The sequence below is a fragment of the Brienomyrus brachyistius genome, unplaced genomic scaffold (assembly GCF_023856365.1).
Source record: "Brienomyrus brachyistius isolate T26 unplaced genomic scaffold, BBRACH_0.4 scaffold47, whole genome shotgun sequence".
In the NCBI taxonomy this organism is placed as follows: domain Eukaryota; kingdom Metazoa; phylum Chordata; class Actinopteri; order Osteoglossiformes; family Mormyridae; genus Brienomyrus; species Brienomyrus brachyistius.
Window position 1 is genome coordinate 1,564,113 of NW_026042322.1, and position 21,306 is coordinate 1,585,418.

The following is a 21,306-nucleotide window of genomic DNA, read 5'->3' on the forward strand; positions in this document are numbered from 1 at the left end:
TCTCGGATCTAGAGGCCCAGCCCACCTTCTGGAGGCCCATTTCCATAATTGCCTACAGCCAAATCATCTTGGATTGCTGCCATTCCAGATTGCTGCAGATAAGCAGGTTCTGCTGTGGTCAGTACTCAGACCCCCAAGGAAGAACAGGTGCTGTAATATCAGTGATTTAAGGTCTGCTGGGTATTTGAAGTTTTTCTTTCTGAGAAAGGACCAGCCGACAATCCCACCCAGGATTACAATCTAATAATCTCTTTTAAGGCTTGAATAAAAAAAAAAATCCTTTCCTTATTTGGCTTCTGCTTATCAGCCTCTTCTGAAGAGCAACATAGCAGTAAGTGTTGCGACCTCTTTAGTCGGCGTGATACCGTCGCTCCTTTTAATTACACGGAAGAAAAACGGCAGGACTGTAGTTCTAAGTCAAACAAACATCTGTGATTGCTGAAACAACATTTGAAGGCGATGAAACCGAAATGAAGCATTTTACGAAAAACGCTTGCGTATTCTGATGTATAAATACGTATGCCGTAATGTTATGAGTATATACGAAACATTACATAATAGTCACTTATAATTACTTTTAATTCTCCCTCGTTATCATATTATTATAGTTAAAACCAGGCGAGGAGAAATTTTATTGACATAAGTTTTTGCGTTACTGTCAAATGACATTTCTGCATATAATTTGGTATATACAAACAAGACCTTAAATCGGCTCTAAGTCTAAATAAGTTTCCATGAAATGCACCGTGTTAAATCTTTTTATGGGTAGCCTGTAGCAAACAGAACAAAGGCAAGATTCTTCAGATGCATTCTTAGTATTTTCGCAGTGTGAATGAAAGAGCCGTTTTACAGGCTCATTTTATGACCAGTTTCAGCGATTAAATTTGTCAACAGAGGCGCGATGCTCCGCTTTGACAGGTAATCCACCCCCCACCCAACCCGCAGCGTGTACGCGAGTGGGCAAAAGGCGCGCACTCGCTAATTCTCTGATACGTCACCGCGCTCGCTCCTCTTCTCGCGCGCTAGTTAAAAAGAAGGAGGAAAGCAAAAAGAAACATGTGAGCGTTTTTGAAGGTCCAGTGAGAGTGAACTTAGTGCTACTTTTTTGACCTAACACACCAACCACTGTGCAGTAACGGAATTTAACTTATGGAAAGGCAAAAAAGTTAAGCTGACATCAAAACACTGTTTTATTTTAATATCAGATATTGTTTTTATTTCTGTGTTATGTCATCATAACCAGCACTTCAATTTATTTATTTTTAAGTACAATTTTCTTTTAAATATATTTAATAGAGATTTCTTTATGCATATATATATATATTCAAGTAAATTATTATAAGCATTGTTTACCTCTTTCTCGTAACAAAAATCTTAGCATTTTATTTTTTCATATAGATAAATAGTTGCATTTGCGTTTTTTTTTTTTTTTTTTTTTGTTTTGCTAAAGCATTTTGAGTATGAAACATTTAAAAATTGTACTGGTGTTGGCAATCGCGGTTAACGTCTGGGAATGTGGTGATGCAAAATTCGGTGAAAAGGGCGAAGTTAGCCCAAGGAGGAGGAGATGTTACGATGGAAGCCTACCGAAGCGCCTGAAAAAGAGAGAGAGAAAACTGTCAGTGGACAGCGGCAGCAGCGGGGAGATTTGTCACAGACTGTACCCTCGCGTGTCCTGCTGTCCCACCAGGAGAGCCGCCTATCAGATTCTTCACCGGCGAGACGCCAGGGTATGTTCGGCACGTTGCATTCTTGCATGCCTAGATGAGCCTCTGTATTTCACAACGCTCGGGGGAGATATGCATAACTGCGTTTTCTGCATCTTATCTTTGGAGGCAAAATTGTGCAACATTACAAATAACCATGTGGAAAAACATTTGTAAATGGGAGCCGTAGCTTGATGATCACTTTCCAAATGCTTTTTGTGCGGGGCTCGGGGATCATCAAAATGCTATGCAGTTTGAAGTACGAGAACAGTGATAACTGCGCAGAAAAACAACAGTGTTACAGGAGCGAAAAGACAGCAGGGCAGAAGTAGGGAACCTTTTCTTGGCCTGGGCACGAGCACAGCGTTCCACTGTTACCATGGTTATCGCTCTCTAAACCTTTTCGCTGAGCAGAAAAGTGCGACTTATAAAGCGACCCGGAGCCGCCGCGGCTTCGAGGCTTCGCTGACTCAATTTCGAAGTCCGTCTCGCTAAAACGAGAGACGCCAAAATAGGGCTTTCCAGGGTTTCCCTTCTGCATGATGTAGTTTGGTTTCGCTGTACTGTTGTGCATGCAAAAACAGATCTATAATAATAATAATGATAATAATAATACGCAGCTGCAATGTTTATTAACCTGAAATAATGATAGTTAGCGTCCCGACATAAAGATCAGTGCTAATTACTTTTAGATAAGTGTTTTCCAAACGCTCCGATCAGTGAACGCGAACGGCTGTCCCATAAATACACGAGCGCGTGACATAAACTCACAAGATATGCACATGAATCTCCATTTAATGTGCGTTATGGAGGCCAGTGCGTCTTTCCATAAGATATCGCTAAAAGAATCCCGGTGGCTCGGTAGGGGGGAAGAAAGTTGCCGTCCCTGACGCAATTATAAAACAAAAAGCGGTCAGATTCACATTTCGCCCAGTTCACGGTAGAATTCCCCCCATTCTCATGTAAACAGGTCCGGCGAATCAACATATGTGACTGGGTGGGAGCTCACTTTGTTTTGTGACAAAAAGCCATATTGCATCATTTAATTTGCTCAAGACATGCAAATAGGCAAAAATCAATAGAACAAAAAGGGGTCGACTTATACGCCTCCCTACAACAGCGCTTGCCCACACACGGAGTCTTTCTGCTTATGGCTAAAGAATAACAGCAATACCATTGTGTTTGTTGGTTTCGCTAATGGGTGTAGCTGGGGAACATCATTCTCCTTCAGTCCTCAGTTCTGACCATGGGGTAATGCCGTTTATAGGGCAACCCAACCCCCTCACCAACTTACACCGATTCCCAGATGACCAAAATAAGAGATTTTATTTCAGTGTAAAATATTCCGGCACCGGTATCATTTCAGTCCTGCTGTGCGCTTTCTTATGCATGATGTATGTTGTTATACGACTTGCGTAAACGTTAATGTAGTTGCAGATGATCGCGATACGACCTGCGTTTATCATTCCCGCATACTTACAGAAGATCACCCTCTTTTACTTACTCTGTCCGCCTCTTAAGAAGAGCATACCGCTGTCACAACGCAAATTATGCACCGTTTTGAAATGCTTTACTGAAAGCCCTTGATGATGTCCTCGGATAAATTACATTAGTACGTTCGCTCAGCCAGACACCACTTGTCCAGATATGACTGGAGTTCGGCGTTACAGCTTAACAGCTCGGTTACGTCAACCTCCCTTGAGTGAACTGTTTATATAATATCGGTTTGATAAAGACCCAGGTATAACAGCGACTGCAAAAAGTAGTTTTTAATCGCAGCACTTTGTTCATAGTAACGTAATGGCAACACTGTAAATATTTATATCAACTGACACATGATTAATCGCGCCTCGCCTGCCCCTATGCAAATTACGATGCTGCTGGTAGCCATCGTTGGAAAACCATGAACCAGTATTCGGAGTGCGTCTATACTGGTTATAAAGCATGCTTTGCGACACGTGCGGAATCCCGTAGCTGTTAGACGGAAGCCTGACGGGAGCGCGTTTATAACATCCAGGCTTTTTGCGGCTGCGCTGAGGGATACCGCTGAGTTTTGGGGGGGGGAGGAGATGTTGTGAGACGTCCAGTTGGATCCTGGTGAGGGTGATGGCAGTGTTGGAGTCGATCCCGCGTGGCATATGGGCACAGGGCATGGCTGAGTGCACCCAAATGCTCCGGCCCCGGGACGGGGGTGCCAATCCCCCATACTGTAAGTCCACGGTCAATTTAGAATAACAAATCAGAGCGAGGCGCACGCCTTCCGGAGGCGGTAAGACACCACGTAAAGAGACAGATTAGGGGAGACGACGTGACAGCGTAAAAATGACTCACTTACACCCGAATGTGTCTTTTTTTATCGCAAAGGTGTTGTATTCAGAGCCTGGAGCAAATGCGGGAATTTCCTTAACCGGGGGCCTGTATCACGAAGCAGGATTTTTTCTTAGATAACTCCTCGGATTTAAGTAACTCCAGTTAAATGGACCATGCAAGGGACATGCAGACCATCTCCAGTTTGGTTACAGTCCCTCCTCACAAGTTGCATACAGACCTATAACTATGGTCGGTGTGACATAGTACTTTACTGGCAGCAGATTTATAAATATGTTTCTTGTCCTGAAATCCACCACTGGCATCTGGCTGCCAGGTGCCGCACTGGGGATGTTAAGCGGTTCGCTGTGTCGAAGTGTAAGTGGTCTACGTTTTTCTTGGAAATGTCAGTTTGGCATCTGCGGGGTGGGAGAAGTCTGGTGGAGGTATTCGTCACTGCAAACCGTCTCTGACGGTCATTAGTGTACCGTTACTCTGAGATCTAACTTTTTTTTTTTTTACTTAGCAGACACTTTTATCCAAAGTGGCATATTTTATTTTTTGTGAGAAAGCAGGCCTGGAGAAAAGGGGGGGGGGGTCTTAATGGCCTTGCTTAGGGGCACACCTGTGACATCACTTTGCTGACACTGGATTTGATCCTGCAACCTTCTGACTGAAGACACAGCGTCCATCCTAACCTGTCCCCCCCCCCCCCCCCAAAAAAAAAAAAAAAAAAAAACAAATTCCTTGCAGAATCTTAGCTGGAAATCAGATGTGGGTAAACTCCTTCAAAGGCAAAGGCACTAAATCAATGCAGGTTGCAAAGTTTCAGTCCTCGCTGTGATATTCGGCATGGGCCCCCTTGATAAATGATACAGGCGGCTGATTTATTGCTGCTCTGTAAGCGAGTTAAAGCAGGTAATCGTATGCAGGCAAACGGTGGATGGTTACAGAGCACATTACACGCTGATTAGCCGGTGGAGGTGTGAGCACGGAGTTATATTGTCATGAGGATGTCATGAATGCTGGTTTAGCGTCTCGGCTTGGTCAAGATTTATTGTCACCTGTAGATTCTATTGCAATCTCACCTGTAGCCCTCGGAAATAGAAAGACATAGGAGTTGGATAGGGAGCTGCATTCTCCATCCACCCCTCCATCCTCCCCCTTTCTGTCTCTCTCGGCATCCCCTGTTCACACGCATGTTTTCTTGAAACGCCATACGTGTCACACCGCGTGACTCATTCTCTCCGCTCGCTAAGCACAGGACATAAAAGGCCACCACAGGCCCACATTGTGAAGGTAGGACTGACGTCAGCTCACCCGGCACGTGCCATTGCGAGCATTACTTTTGGGGCATTTGTTTGGACAGACGCGACCAGGGGGAGACGCGCTAACCCGAGCTACCAGTTACGTCAGCCCCTGTTCAGGGGACTGTTTACCCAGCGGCGGTTTGATGAAGACCCAGTTATGACAGCGCCCGTCAAAGTCACCGGGGGGAACTGGACAGGGTACGCGTGCTCGCGCCGAGGGCTTTATTGCTCGAGACAGGCTGCTGATTTGTTGATACAGAAACCGGAGCAATGGGTCCCGCGCGACTCCTAATTAGTGTTTACGCCAGGACCTCACACGCTGCCGAGGGCTGTCCTGCACCAGCCCGTGCCGCTGGAGCAGCACCGGGCCGGAAAGATAATCCCGCGTCTCGCTTCAGCTAATTTGCTACATAAACGACTCCGGCTAATTTCCCCTGGAGCCCGGTCAGGCCGTTCTTTGTGGGGCGGGCACAGCATGACTGTTTTGAGCCGACCCCCGTCCTCATTAACGCCCCGCACTCGCCAAAGTGACTTTTGTGTCAAACAAGCGGGCTGTTTTGTTTCCTCTCTTTCGTCTGCCTCATCTGTTTGTTTGCTCGTTTGTTCGTTCCCCCTTTCATCCCAGGTCTTCTCCACCAACAACACAGAGTGCGCACGGCTCTTGGACGAGATCAAATGCGCACGCTGCTCGCCTCACGCCCAGGTGCTCTTCCACGCCCCGGCCCCCGCAGCCGCATTGCACCTGGAGCCCCACCTGCCCCGGCTCTGCCATGACTACTGCCGGGAGTTCTACTACACCTGCAGGGGCCACATACCAGGTAACCATGGCAAACTGCTTCTCTTCTCCCAGCCACGCCCACGCATGTGCGTGACCTCTGACCCCTGAATGCAAGCTCACGGGTTGATGGTGCCCGCAGGCATCCAGGTGGGTGACCCCGGGATTAATAAACCCTTACTGCTCTAAAACAGCCACCAGACATCCTCGCCATAGCAAAGAGCTTTTGAAAGATGTGGGTTTTATTGCTTTTGGGGTTTTGTGAGACTTCGGTAGACTGGACCATGAAGCCGGGAAGGCAGAAGAATTGGGAGACTCCACATTCATTCGATAGAAGTGTCCTGCCTTGATTGAAAATATGCATTTTGGCTCTTCCCCGCCCTCAGGAGAGGCGGTTGTCTGCTCCAGCTGTAAATGAATGGCCCTATTACTTCATTCCCTCCCAGCCCTTGGCAGTCCTGGAGGTCTGACGTCAGTACCCCCAACCCCCCCCCCCCCAACCGCCCGATACCTGCTTGATCATTCCTAGGTGTGTCGGTTCTGGATACAGTCTAGACGTGACTGACCCCAGCCCTCCTTGCCACCGGGGGAGCTGCCTCGCACGTTGTTTGTTTTTCTTGGTGGCGAATGCAATGAAAACTTAAAACCGGCAGAACCGCCAGCAGTCCAAATAGAGCCGAACTCCGTGGTCTGAGTCTAGGCCACATTTCTATCAGGCAGGACTTTATATCTCCTCTGGGATTGGGGAAATAATTTTATATTGTATTCCATTGTTGTTGAAATGCAACCTACTATACAAATATTGTTGTTGCGTGTCACGCCCTTAGCTCATTAGCGCATTCCCAGCTAATAATACAGCACGCGGCCCGGCCTTCCGGCCCTCCCCCTGCCCCCACCCCATATTTATCCATAACAGATTAGATCCGCTGGGAGACGCATGCCGAAAACCACTAATTGCACGTTCAGATTACATTATGGAGTCGCTTAAGCGTACTACCGACCACCCTGAGGGAAGAGGGTTACTGTCCAGTTGCCATCAGACGGGCCCGAAGGTAAACCAGGCCAGCCGTGCAACCACGGGGCTTCGGGGGTGGGGGGGGTGGGGGGGGCGAGTTGGAGGTCCGGGGGAAGCTTTCGCCACCCCGCGTCAGCATGTGCGGTGACGAATGGCACATTTATTTTTCTACGAGAGGCTGTGTGTACGTAAAAACCGCTGAAGTGGAGATGTCAAGTGCCCAGGGTGGCCACCCAGGTTGCCTTGGAAGATAACCAGATGGAGGCCCCGCCAGAGCTGCGAGTTCCGCGGATGTAGCCGGGGAGGAGCGCGGTAAAGCTAGGAAGCGCAGCACTGCAGACGGGCAGCCGCGGGATGTCGCGGTATGTTCTGCCATGTGTTTATGTGAGCAGCTGGCCATAAATTGCTCAAATTGGACGGTTTTGTAAACATACATAATTCAAGTTTCAGAGACGTTTTTCTTTTTTTTTTCGTTGTAGATTCGGTGAAGCCGCAATCTTTATTTGTGTACTTGTCTGTTTAAGGAAGATTAAAATTGATTGTGCGTCGGCGGATACTGCGAGTTTTTACAGTTTCTCGGATGTCTTTAATTCATTATGCGGCTTGTGGAGAGACATTTTATTGAGTCGGATTCGGTTTTACACTTTCCCAAGTAAAATTCATAAGTCTGGTAGAAAAATGCAGGTTGATGTACACTTTCCAAGATCTTTGAGATGAATAATTTAATTTCCGAAGTGCTGACAGACGCGGCGCAGGTACGTCCCTAGAGAAATCGCATGATGAGCGGGCTCCTCTTCTCGTCCTGGTCTCCGGTGAACAGGCCATCCTCTGGATTCAGAAGCTCACACGCTTTAGGTCATCGTGGACTTGACCTACTGTGGCCCAGTACCTAACTAATGAAAGGACAGATGATGATTTCTACACATGTTTTTATGCGTCAGACCAGCGGCCTCGAGCACTGCGGCCTCTCCAGGGCTTGTCAGAGGAAAGAACAGCTTTACTGTTCCACTATGTTTCCACTCTGGTGTTTTTTATTTTTCAGTCTCCGCATATTTTCACCGTCTCCCTTATCTGAAGGTCAGTCGAAGCTTTGGAATCAGTGTGAGTGGGACACCCAGAGTGGTCAAACGGCTTCTGCAAGTTGCGGTTATTTGTTCAACTAGTGCTCCTTGCAGTTGAGTCTCATGAGAAGGTTATAAATTTTACTACATTGCGCCGATGTCCAGCTCCACGTTTGGAAGTTTTCACTCAATCTGTCCTGGCCTGAGCCGATGCCATCCGAAAGCTTTGTGACAATGGAGATCATGAGAGAAGTATGTTCTCAATGGGTGTTTCTCTATACGTGTACTTGACCGTACTTGTGTTCTCCTGTACCCCTTTTATGTCATCTCCCCCCGCCGAAGACCAGTTCCAAAACTCAAGAACAGACGTACAGAAGATGGTAAAATTCCCCAGATGTCGTTCTCCGCCCCACCCAAGATATCAAGGACGCATCGGTTGCCTCCTCGATAAACGAGGCCAATCCCATGATTCATTGCAGCTCAAGTTCATTCTTGGAAGGCAGGTTAGCAAGACTGGTCGCGCCAAGACCAGAAGCACGATCTTTGCGTTCTTGGTATTGAGAAACACCCATTGAGTCCATTGCGTGTATGAAATCTGGCTTGATTTCAGGGTCTATGTTGGGCTACGACGCAAAGTCCCATTGGCTCAGCTGAGCCAGCATGTCTCTGAAGCTCTAAGCACATGCACCACCATGAGTTACAGGTTTCCATGATGACATTGGGTTTATTAGTATAGGGATAACGTGTCATCACGTTGAACTTGCGTTACATCATAATGAGTCGCCCTTCTGCATTTTGCAGAGCTGTTCCAAGCAGATGTGGACGAATTCTGCCAGTACTATGGGAGACGAGACAATGGCCTGTGCTTCCCCGACTTCCACCGGCAGCAGACACGAGGTCCCACCACCAACTACCTGGACCTGGAGGATGAGAAGCTAGAGAACATCAACAGGTTCGTCTCGAGAGACTCGCTTCTGGTTCGTTGGTTGAGTCAGCGAGGTACAGACACATGACTTGAGCAGGCTCTGAGATGGCTGACTCTTTGGCAATAGCAGGGGTCTTACCTAGGAGCATGGCTCGCATCGATAGGTGGATGAGCGTGGCTGGAACCCGCCGCGGCCCCATCCTCTCCAGAGAGCACCATTTATTCAATGGGAAATCTGGGTAGCTTTAATTGTACAATCTAAGTGCTTCAGCTGCAGCTCACCCCTGTTGCCAGCCCCCCCGCGTCCCACCCTGACTGGTTCATGGAAGCTTTGGCCTTTTGTGTGTGGCCCCAAAGCACTCCTAGTGGAGGGTGCTATCTCCGCGGAAACGGGCGGGCAGCCCAGCCTCATCGATGGGGCTCGCCCCATCCAACAGCTCCTTTTCACTCCAGAGAGCTGTAATTAGGCCCCGGGGATGGCTGAGCTGGTACATGCAGCCCCTCCTGGAAGACCAAGATCTAGTAGGAGATCGCAGCTCCCTGAAGCTTCTCTCAGCGCCAAAGCATATTAGCGCCAGTCCATCTCATTCGGGGATTCACTTAACGGGGCACCTGGCAAGTCAAAATTACAATAAGCCGAGAATTCTGGGTACCTGTCATATTGAAGTCAACAGATGGGCTTCCTCCTTAAAGAGGTTCCCCCCATTGAAGGTCAAATGTCTTGCTGCGACTAGTGAACTGAGGTCATGTGTTGACACTCCGCCGGGAACGGTTAATGCCGGCGGCGTGTGCATTACAGACGTGTAGGGCGTAAAAGCACATGGCATTCGCACGGCTGCAGTCCACAATGTCTCTCCACAAGCCGCCTCCTCTGCCGGAAAGTCCTCTCGTCAGTGTGGCTTTAGTGTGTGGCCCAGGGTCACTTTCTCACAGCAGCGCCATGAGCACATTTCCTGTGAGCGGGTGGCGCCAGAACGTGTCACTGTCCCGTGCGGCCACAGCTGGCATCGGATATTATGGTACGGTTGCCGTTGGTAACGGCCGGCTCTTCCCTCATCTGTCAGGAAGCACAAGCACAACTGCTACTGCGTCCGGGAGGTGATGAGCGGTCTGCGGCAGCTGGTGGGGGCAGTGCACTGCGGGGATGGATCCCAGCGCCTCTTCCTGCTAGAGAAAGAGGGCTACGTGCATATCCTGACCCCCGGCATGGAGCTGCTCCGAGAGCCCTTCCTAGACATCCACAAGCTGGTCCAGAGTGGCCTGAAGGTGAGACTCCATCGACCACTGCCAACCCAGTCACAGCACACAGTAAGACGGTCCCCTGAGCAGTTGACAAGTGTTTGTGTGGTCCTTGCTACTTGGTTACCAGCGGTCTTAGGCTTGGGTTCAGAAATCAGTCCAAATGGGAGCACCCAGAATCACTCAGGCTCTGTAAGCACTCTGTCTGTCCATTCTTCATCCAACCACCTATCCCGTATAGGATTGCAGCGAGTGTGAAAACACAGGAAACAAAGACGTGGAACACCGTGGATGGGATGTTGGACCTTTAGCAGGGAAAATCAGGGGACCCAGAGAAAAATCTGGATAAAGACAGGGGCAATCGCCACAAGCACAGAGCTGGGGATGGGAGTTTGACTACCCACTGAAGCAGCCACTGAATATTGAACGATGACTTTATCTAATCCATGTCACGTGGCTTATAGTGTAGCGCCAGAGAGGAGTTCCCCGACCACCATGCTGTCCGTCGGCCTCTCAGCGGGGCTCATCCATGTCATTCCCACATCGAGGGCTACCAGCCTCTGCGGTGCCAGGTGAAAAGACAAAGGAGTGTGGGAAGGATGACTCGTAGCCCGAGGTTAAACACCCCCGGGGGACCCCTCAGCCGGGGGCTGGTTTTAAGTCAAGAAACCGCAGGCACTTCTGCTCTTCTGAATAGAATTGCCAACCCCCCGCCCCTCACACACACACACACAGCCACCAACATTTACTCCGACTGACCTCCCACTGTCTCGGAAGTCCCTCTTCAAGAAAGTGGGAACCTGGGCCAGCATCCCCCCCCCCCCCCCCCCCCCCAAAAAAAACCAATCTGATGTACTGGTCTGGCATCTTTTCAGGGCAGTTAGGCAAAGAGGAGCACACCCCGGGAATCAAACTAAGGAGAAATACAGCCGGTGCTTGTGTTTTTTAATGATTTGGGGAAAGGTGGATTCTTTCTTTCGGAATTGGAATGCAGTCTTTTACAGTGTTAGTGTGATTAATGTGACCCAGAGCACGAAGTTACTCCCTACGCAAAGAACACGATTAAAAACAATATATGCACTGGAACAAAACACCAAATAGCTGCATCTGAACACATTTTCAAATACAGAGACGTTAAGGATGCCGGTCCTCACTGTGGCTGCCGTCGTACGCTTAACGTGGCGCCCGTGGTGGATCAGGTCCAGAGGCGATTTGTTTAGATAGCGCACTCAAGAGGGTAGACGCATTTTCACAGGAAGTTTATGTAGGAGACACCCCCAGGAAGGAGGTGGGGGGGGGAGCATGGTCATAGAGACTCAAACAGACCTGAGGAATGGACGTGCAACAGCCCCCCCCCCCCCCCCCACCATGTCTTATCATCATTAAAGTTAATTGGTTGCGGATAAAATTACCATTATGACAATTACCATCGGCTTGAGGCGACCTTCCCAAGAGCCCCATTCTGTGATGTTGGCTGTTAGTCTGGCGGGGCGGAGCTACGCTCCACCGGCCTGTTTACCTAAACGTCCGCATCAACAGGACACTGAGGAGGACAGTTCCCAGTGGACGACAGTGCTGGTGGTTGCAGTGAGCAGGGGAAGAGATATATTTTATCATTGTATGCGAACAAACTTTGATTCTAATGTTCTGTGTTTCCTCATCTGGGGTCCCCTGGTGCCTATTAGCCTAAGTTAGCTGCAAAACAATGACCTGTCAGGGTGGGTGTTCTCTGAAACTGGATATCCCTGTACCCTCTTATTAAAGGGCCGTGGGTAATGCGTTTCGGGAACTCTGGCAGTTCTCTTCCGCTGGGATGCCTGCCGGAGGGGTGGGGTAGAGGCCACTCTGCGATCCCACACACGGAGACACCTACCCTCCGTCGTTTCCTACTATGCCGCTGGATATCGGAGTGCCTAGTTATTCCTCACTACAGTTCTTGCGTCTTGAAGACGCCGGGCGTGGCGATCTCTCGTGTTCCCCTCGTTAGCTGGTTGCGTGGTGTTACGCGGCCTGTAACTGGTTATGACAGTAACTCCCTCCAGATGACTTCTCACATATCAACACTTATTACGTAAATCCGTCTTACTGTCTAACAGCAATTATTGTACGAAACAGCTAAGAAACAAGCCCACCATAGTAAAATATTTATGAACTGAAATGGAGTATGGAATTCCTGCGCCCAATTGACTTAGCCTGTGGCAGCTAACACAGCGTAAAGCCAAACATCTGCGAGAGACGTGGGGAAGGGGGCAGAGAAGTGTACCAGGCCACTGACGAGGCCCAGCTGTAATATAAAATTTCTATAAGGAGCAGGACGGCCCATAGAGTGTTATTGTTTTTCTCACATTGTATGCGCAGCTGTTTGACTACGTCAGCCTGGTGACTGCGACCGACTGTTGTGGAAACGCTGAGGCTGTACCGCGCTAAAACGCAGTCGTCGCGTCAATAAATCGTCCGCAGTCCCGTTTTAAGTCCTAAAACGCGCGAGTAAGTAGTGAAAAGGCACCTTTCGTTTTGCGCAGCCCGAACGAGCTATCGCAGCTGCACGCGGTTAATTCGCTAATAGCATTTAGCGCATAGCTTTCCCTAGCGGCATTCGTTAACGACAGAAAGTAAATCAGTATTCTGACCAATAAGTGGGGAAGTTATGGACTCGGTTTTAAGCCCCGATTCTCCACGCCAATGGAGAATGGAAAGGTCTTCATTTTACGTCCGGCCCCTACCACAGGATTAGTTAATGTGTTAACAGGTGGAGAGGGGATTTAAGTTGGCTCTTCAGCTCCTTTGTGAGCGGAGCGGGTTGAATTAGCGTGCCCGTTGCTTTGAGGTACACCGCTTTGTTTTTCTCCAATCGGCTCCGCTGGAATTTCCCTTTGTCCGGCTGCCCGAGCCAATGAGGATCAAAAGGTGGTGGACAACAATGAGAAACCGTGAGACAGGGCCCGAGAGGCAGCTGCCTCCGGGTCTGAAACGGTTGCCACCGTGTGGCATGCCAGCCCCTGTTCCAGACTGGTCGTAACTTTGGGGGTTTCGGAGGATTATCCCTGTTTTCATGGCGCCTCCCCGCGTACCCATGTCGGAGGTGGATCCTATGTGCGGGTGGAAAGCTGCGAGTGTGTAGCAGAAAGGCGCCATTCCCGGAGGCAGAGGGCCTGAATGAGATCGTAAAAAATAGGACGCGGTGACGTGATTTGTGGAGTTTAACGAGAATAGGAGGTGGCCGGTGACATCATCATCCATTGTCTTGGTGCTTGGGGGGCTTCAACCCACCCCCCCCGCCATGACCGCTCAGCACAGCCAGGTCACAGTACAGGGCTGATGGGAACCTCGGGCACCAATAGGACGCAGCGTGACTTAAAACCCCAAACAGCTAATATATTTAACGGTCTCTGCGTTACCATAGTTACTCTAATATGGAGACTTTCAACAAACTGTAGCATTTACAGTAAATCACTGATGATTGATGCTCTGAAGTTTTTCTTCGTCTCTGTGTTTTTCTTCAGTAAATTATGCTGAAGTTCAGCTGTGTTCTCAAAGAAGTCAATGCTGTTCCCCCCCCCCCCCCCCCCCGTGTTATGGCAGCCTATTGCCTCTGGTCGACCCTGTTGCAATGGGATGACGGTTGGTGAAAGTTAATATCTCAGTACAATTACAGCAGCTTCATGGTGGTCTGAGTCGGGGCGCGCAGTAGGGTTTTCGTGATTTCCCTCGCCACTGGATTTACCAGTCAGGTTACTGAACTGCAACGTTTAAGGTGACAGGCTGCACTCTGGCTCCCGAACTACCATCTGCTGCCACTGGCTTCACCGGCGGCAGGGGTGGTTTTGGCGGGAAATCCAGTGCCGCCATCATTCCATTCATGGAACTCACTCCTGTTTCTCTCATGCCGCCTGGGAAAGATGACGTTTGAGGTTAGCGGCTTCATCGTGCTGTAGAGCACTTATGATGTGACATGTAGCTGTAGACTAACTGAACTTCGGCACTGTTAGCGGTGGCTAACACTCTAGGGTGTGTGTACGCTCTTGATTTCACGCAGAATGCTATAGTAAAGGTCCAATGCTAATGATTCAGACTTAACCCCGCTATAGGAGGCTGCAGACATTTTTTAGTTCATTTACACTTTGCTCGGTTCTTGAAAGAAGTGAAAGAAACACACCTGGGATCTGAAAGGATATGGGTGCTTATTAGCCTTAGCATTGATGACGAGACCACCAAGGCTGTGGCAGCTGATATAGTTTCCTCCGGAGTGAAGCGGAGGTCTACATACCGCGCGAGCAGCCCAGGGCGTAGCCTGAGAACGCCGCCAAGACGGTGGGAGCCGGCAGGCCATTCTTCCACCGCCGCGTTTTCTCTCTCGGCATCCGCGTGAATTTCGAAGGGGGGATGAGGGGATTGTGGGCCGCAGGGTTGGAGCTAATAAATTCATTCAGGCACCCCCGGGGGGGTGTGAGGGGGTCGGGGTTGGGGGGTGGTGTTTGTGGCATGCCCCCCTCCCACCCCCCCCGAAAAGATCACACACACACACACACACACACACACACACACACACACACAAATCAGCTCACAGCAGGGGCCGCGAAGAAAGGCCTGCTCACTTCTGGGGTCCGTGCAGACAAGAAGAGAAGGACGTAACATGTTTGCTGAGATGAGGAGCAAAAGCGAAGGGGGGTGGAAGGGGGGTTCTAGAGGCGACGGAGTGAAAGAATATAATTAACTTTGCCGTTCTTTGTGTCTCTCGTCTGACTGCAGGGCGGAGATGAAAGGGGCCTCCTGAGCCTCGCATTCCACCCCAATTATAAGAAGAACGGCAAGCTGTACGTCTCCTACACCACCAACCAGGAGCGCTGGGCCATCGGACCACACGACCACATCCTCCGAGTGGTCGAGTACACAGTCTCCAGGTAGCGGCCCCAAAAAATCGGCGCGTTTCTGCGGGAACTTTAAAGAATATTCTGGAAATTTCTAGAAATTAATAAATGAGAAAAAATATCCTGGGGAAGCTCTTTTTGGCATAGTGTTGACGTCACTGCCCCTGTTCTGTGCACTAGTCCGTTATTAGCTAGTTTGGACGCTAGTCCGTTATTAGCTAGTTTGGACGCTAGTCCGTTATTAGCTAGTTTGGAGGCTAGTCCTTTATTAGCTAGTTTGGACGCTAGTCCGTTAATAACTACTTTGGACACTAGTCCTTTATTAGCTAGTTTGGACGCTAGTCCTTTATTAGCTAGTTTGGACGCTAGTCCTTTATTAGCTAGTTTGGAGGCTAGTCCTTTATTAGCTAGTTTGGACGCTAGTCCGTTATCAGCTAGTTTGGAGGCTAGTCCGTTAATAACTAGTTTAGACGCTAGTCCTTTATTAGCTAGTTTGGACGCTAGTCCGTTATTAGCTAGTTTGGACGCTAGTCCGTTATTAGCGAGTTTGGACGCTAGTCCTTTATTAGCTAGTTTGGACGCTAGTCCGTTATTAGCGAGTTTGGACGCTAGTCCTTTATTAGCTAGTTTGGACGCTAGTCCGTTATTAGCGAGTTTGGACGCTAGTCCGTTACTAGCTTGCCAGAGAGATGTGTTTACTGACAGCGCTTTTATAGGAAAATCGCGTAATCGCTACGCATGATTACGTGACTTTGTTAATGGTGGCTGCGCCGTTGTTCTCCTGGTGCTTGGACGCTTGGCGGCGTTGCGCAATGTCCCGAAGAAGCAATAGAGCTACGCTCGTCACGTATGGCCGGGGCTCTGCTGCGCGTTTGGGGACTTCACTTTTCACACATTCGTTAAGAACCTCTGAGGGATCTGGCAGCTTAATCTGGGCGGCGCCGGGTAGGAAGAATGCCTGAAGGTTCTGCTGAAAACCCGCACAGGCGGTACTTTTGGCACAGAGGCACATGTGAAATAATGAGAATGAAAAATTGGCCAAAATATCATTAAAGACTGAACTTATATGGCACTGAGGTCCCTCCTCTTCGGGAGGTACAGCTGGAAGGGTAAGAAATATATATGATTAACGAGTTGCCAATTAAATCCAGCCCCATGAAGAACTAACGTTTTTATGGCGCATACACGAAAAGCTAAAATGAGCTATAAAAAAAGCATTGTACAGTATAAATTTCACCCACGCAGGATAAATTTTGGAAATCATTTTATTTCAGCTTTCATGTGTTTTAGTGACATCAGTTTGGTTTTCAGTATGGAAGTGTTGGGAAACTCCCATTGGTCAAGATCTGGCCAGCAGGGATTGGGTAATGTGCGATGGCTTCATCAACGCCCCTCAGTTTTTTGGTAACGGGGCAGACCAGGGTCATGTGACCGTCGGTCTACAGCAACGCCTGCTAACTTAGCGATCTGCTTTTCTCTGTGCAGAAAAAACACAAACCAGGTGGATGTGAGAACCAAGCGAGTTCTGGTGGAGGTGGCTGAGCTGCACCGGAAGCATCTGGGCGGCCAGCTCTTGTTCGGTCCCGATGGCCTGCTCTACATCATCTTAGGTGACGGCATGATCACGCTGGATGACATGGAGGAGATGGACGGCCTGAGGTGAGATGGAGGGGGAGGGGAGGGCATTGTAGGTCACCTCTCGATTGTGGTGTGTGACTCAATGGGTTGGGACACTGTCTGTGATCAGATGGTTGCTGGTTCAAATCCCAGGGTTGGCAGAATAAGTTTACTGTCCAGTCTTTGAACAAGGCCCTTAACCCTCATTTGCTCCAGGGACTGGCTGACCTGTTTTCTCAATTGGATGTTGCTTTGGATAAAAGCGTCTGCTAAATGTTTAAAGGTCTAAAGACTGCCAGCTCAACTCATAAGAGGTACTAGAGTGTGGCCTCAGTCCTGTGGTCTTCTTTCGTTTTTTCCTGGTGATGTTTTGTGTTTTACATTTTTATAGACGCCGTCGGGTAGTTAAATCATGTGCAGAATTCCCTGTTACACTCACATCTGTAATCCATCCATCTCCAGTGACTTCACGGGGGCCGTCCTGCGGGTGGATGTGGACACAGACTGCTGTAACACCCCCTACTCCATCCCCAGGAGCAACCCATACTTCAACAGTACAAACCAGCCCCCGGAAATCTTTGCCCACGGCCTGCATAATCCTGGCAGGTGGGTTGCCGGGCCTCGATCCCATTCCTGAATCGCCGGCCCTCCACGAGACCTAAGCGTGGCTGAACGCCAGCAGGCTGTGGTACCATCAGCTCTCATGACGCTCCGTTCTGGGCTTCTGCAGGTGCGCCGTAGACCATCATCCCATGGACATTAACGGAAGCCTGCGGATCCTGTGCACCGATGCCAGCAGTCGAAACTCGAGCGGCGGGCGAATCCTCGAGGTCCTCAAGGGAAAAGACTACGGTGAGCCTTGGGAGTTTCCGACACCCTTACCGGCAGTTTCTTTGCAACCTTCAGTTCTGCAGGAACCTCATATAATCCCAGCTAGAGGTAGCCCGATATGGGTTTTTCAGTAGCCGATGCTTATGCCGATATTTAGGCGTCAGGCTCAGCTGATGGCCGATATATGCTGCCGATTTTTTTTTTGGCCGATAATTGGACGTTTTCCCCTCTATTTGCATGGTAAAATCATACTAATAATAACAAACGATACACAAAATGTCTCAACTTAGCATTTATTGAATACTGACTTGTGTAAATTTAAATATAAACTTAAATAACAAAAACATAATACAACTTGTAAGCAATAACTTAAACTTGGCTTGGTGAAGTGCTGCCCTACAGAATTAGATTTCTGTTCAGCTATCAGACAGCAATTACTAAAACAGAGGAAAATATGCAAGGTTAGCATTTCTATTATACTGCCTTCATCTTCAATTCATTCTACAATTCCAGTATTCCGTGCACATTAAAACAATTGCACTCTAATACATTTTGAAAGAGAAAAAACACTAGTAAGTGCATCATGGTATGATGAGTAGTGTACAAGGCCCAAAACCTTTCACTAACATGTTGTTTATGTCGTTAGCAGACAGTTAGCTTACGAGCCAAACTCACAATCAGAATCAGAATCTCGCGATCGCAGAAAATAACATAAAATAACGCTGTGGTATCACACAGCCTTTTATGCAAGGACAACGTAAGCCCTTAGTGACTGCGATGTTGTCGACGGATAAGCCCGTATAAAGGATAGACATGTTTAACGAGGAAACTAACTGCGCAAAGTTGTGCACCTTTTATCTAGACGTCTGAAAAATTGTTTGAATCTCCGCTCTGAAATGCAAACGAGTTGCAGAGAAGGACCATCGTCAGTATCAGCTCGAACGAATGGTAACCAGGCTTTCGAACAAACAGTGTTCTCCGCCATGCATGGTTCTAAGCAGCTCTGTGTCTCCGAAGACGGTGCTGTCTGTGATCGGGGCAGAGTAACGCAGCTCTCACACACGCTGCAGTGTTTCAGAGCTGCCTGCTCCACCCTTCACACACAGAGCGAAACTCCGACACAAGAAAAAAACACAGAACTGATAACATCGAGCTGATATTGTAATAGATGGGCTGGCCCCTCATTCTGGGTTGTTCCCTGCCTCATGCCCATTGCTTCCGGGATAGGCTCCGGACCCCCCGCGACCCAGTAGGATAAGCGGTTTGGAAAATGGATGGATGGACGGATGGATGGATATTGTAATAATTCAAATTTGAATAATTAAAATGATTTTTAACGATTAAAGAAACGCCCGTGAGCCCATCAACAAGCGTACAAAACTAACTCTGTCAGAATCAATGATCCTTAACGTTACCTATAAGAACATAAGAATTTTACAAATGAGAGGAGGCCATTCGGCCCATCAAGCTCGTTTGGGGAGAACTTAACTAATAGCTCAGAGTTGTTAAAATCGTATCTAGCTCTGATTTAAAGGAACCCAAGGTTTTAGCTTGCGCTACACTAGCAGGAAGACTATTCCATACTCTAACTACACGCTCTGTAAAGAAGTGCTTCCTCAAATTCATCTTAAAATGTTCTCCCGCTAATTTCCACTCTTGGCCACGAGTTCTAGTATTTAAACTAATATTGAAGCAGCCATTTGGCTGAACAGCATCCAGACCTGTTAGAATCTTATATACCTGGATCATGTCCCCCCTTAGTTTCCTTTGCTCGAGGCTGAACAGATTCAGCTCAGCTAACCTCTCCTCATCAGACATTCCTCTAAGACCAGGAATCAGTCTTGTAGCCCTACGTTGCACCTTTTCCAAGGCAGCGATGTCCTTCTTAAGGTATGGTGACCAAACCTGCACACAATATTCTAGGTGAGGTATTACCAAGGAATTATATAATCGTAGCATCACCTCCCTTGACTTAAACTCCACACACCTAGAGATGTAACCCAACATCCTATTGGCCTTTTTAATTGCTTCCCCACACTGGCGAGAGTGGGACATGGAAGCATCAACATTCACACCGAGGTCTTTCTCGTAATCAGCTACCTATATTTCAGTGGAACCCATAAAATATCTGTACTTTATATTTCTGCTCCCTGCATGGTTTACCTTACATTTTTCTATTAAATTAATCTGTCACATTTATCTGTTAAATTACATCTGCCAGGTATCAGCTTTGAGCTTAAGCAAGACCCTTTTGTGTTTTTCCACATCAAAGGCCTTCTGGACATCTAAGTAGATCACATCGTCGGCCTTTTTGTGATCAATTTCTCTCGTAGCTTCCTCAAAGAACTTAAGTAAATTAGTTAAACAGGATCTACCTCTCCTAAATCCATGTTGGCTATCCCTCAGAATGTTATTTAAATCCGGGTAATCTGCCATTTTCACTTGGATTACAGCTTCCATTATTTTTCCAGTAATGCTAGATAAACTGATTGCCCTATAGTTTGTTGGATGACTTCTACCCCCCTTTCTGAATATGGGCGTTATATTAGCATGCTTCCAATCAGAAGGTACCACACCAGCAGATAATGATTTCTGGAATATTAAAGTTAAAGGTTGGCTAAGAATATCCCTCACCTCTTTTAAAACTATAGCTACAGTTGGCTGAAGGCTCATTATCGTTACACCAGTTCCCGACAGCATAATTCGCGTTATCTTTCAAAAGCGCTCGCCTTTTCTTTTAAAGTGACATTTCATAGCAAACCAGTTCAATAAATAGGTCTTCGAAAGATCAGAATTTAAGCCGTTACCGTTTTTCTCCCAGGACTCTTCCAAAACTTCTGGCTGGGGTCCTGCACAAGGCAGCATGGGTCACGTGTTCCACAGCAAGAATTACACTGGGCTGCCCGCACACGTGCCTGTCTGTAAATCGGTGTATACTACACCAGATATCGGCCGATGGCGATACATTAAAAAAAAAGCCAAATATCGGCCCGATATATCGGCCGACCTCTAATCCCAACGAAGGTGTCCCCTTGGGAAGGTGCCGTGAGCATCATGTGACCAGGTACTAGAAGAGCGGGAATCTCTACAGCGATTCCTCGGGGTATTAGTAGGTTTAAGGAATGGAAAAATATAAGAATATAGAAATATCAAGATATTAACCACATTTAAGTGCCATGTACTCACAAGAAGTTGATGGGGTTTGGTTTGGGCCGAAAGTGGTATAATCGAGTTCACTTTGTTTCTTTATAATGCTGACCAAGCTTAATCAGTGCCATACTTTAGGGTGAAATGCTATTTACTGTGTGGAGAGAAAAAACAATACTTTGTCGCTTGTCACTCTGTTTTGGTCGAAATTGCGACACAGCACTGTCTTCACAGACAAATACCGTGTCCCCACAGAAAATTCATCCAGTGCCGCCTAGCCCAACTTAAGGACACTACCCTCATTTATCCCGCGTCATGGGCAGACCGCAGATCGGACTGCAGACCGTTTACACCCATGTGACGCCAAGATGGGTCATTTAAGTCTGTCTGTAGAGCCTGGGGGGTGGGGGGGGGGGGTTCTTCATAGCTTTGGGATGGTTCTCCACATGGCTAAACAAAGCCAGCTGGGCCTACTGTTGAAGGCCTTTCCATCAAGATGCGTGTC

At 48.2% G+C, this 21,306-nt stretch overlaps 1 protein-coding gene across 2 annotated transcripts in view; it reads left to right on the forward strand.

Annotated features, from left to right (window-relative positions):
• The first annotated feature begins 1,430 nt into the window (after positions 1 to 1,430).
• The window catches only part of LOC125723347 (hedgehog interacting protein), a 29,292-nt gene continuing 9,416 nt past the window's right edge, over positions 1,431 to 21,306 (forward strand). The window contains exons 1-8 of one of the 2 annotated variants that reach the window (XM_048999847.1): positions 1,431 to 1,730; positions 5,949 to 6,141; positions 8,976 to 9,126; positions 10,164 to 10,365; positions 15,088 to 15,239; positions 16,692 to 16,865; positions 17,286 to 17,429; positions 17,554 to 17,675. In XM_048999847.1, the coding sequence (XP_048855804.1) occupies positions 1,461 to 1,730; positions 5,949 to 6,141; positions 8,976 to 9,126; positions 10,164 to 10,365; positions 15,088 to 15,239; positions 16,692 to 16,865; positions 17,286 to 17,429; positions 17,554 to 17,675 (1,408 nt within the window). In that variant the 5' untranslated portion in view covers positions 1,431 to 1,460. The remainder of the gene's footprint in view (positions 1,731 to 5,948; positions 6,142 to 8,975; positions 9,127 to 10,163; positions 10,366 to 15,087; positions 15,240 to 16,691; positions 16,866 to 17,285; positions 17,430 to 17,553; positions 17,676 to 21,306) is intronic. The other variant, XM_048999848.1, reaches the window with a different exon arrangement.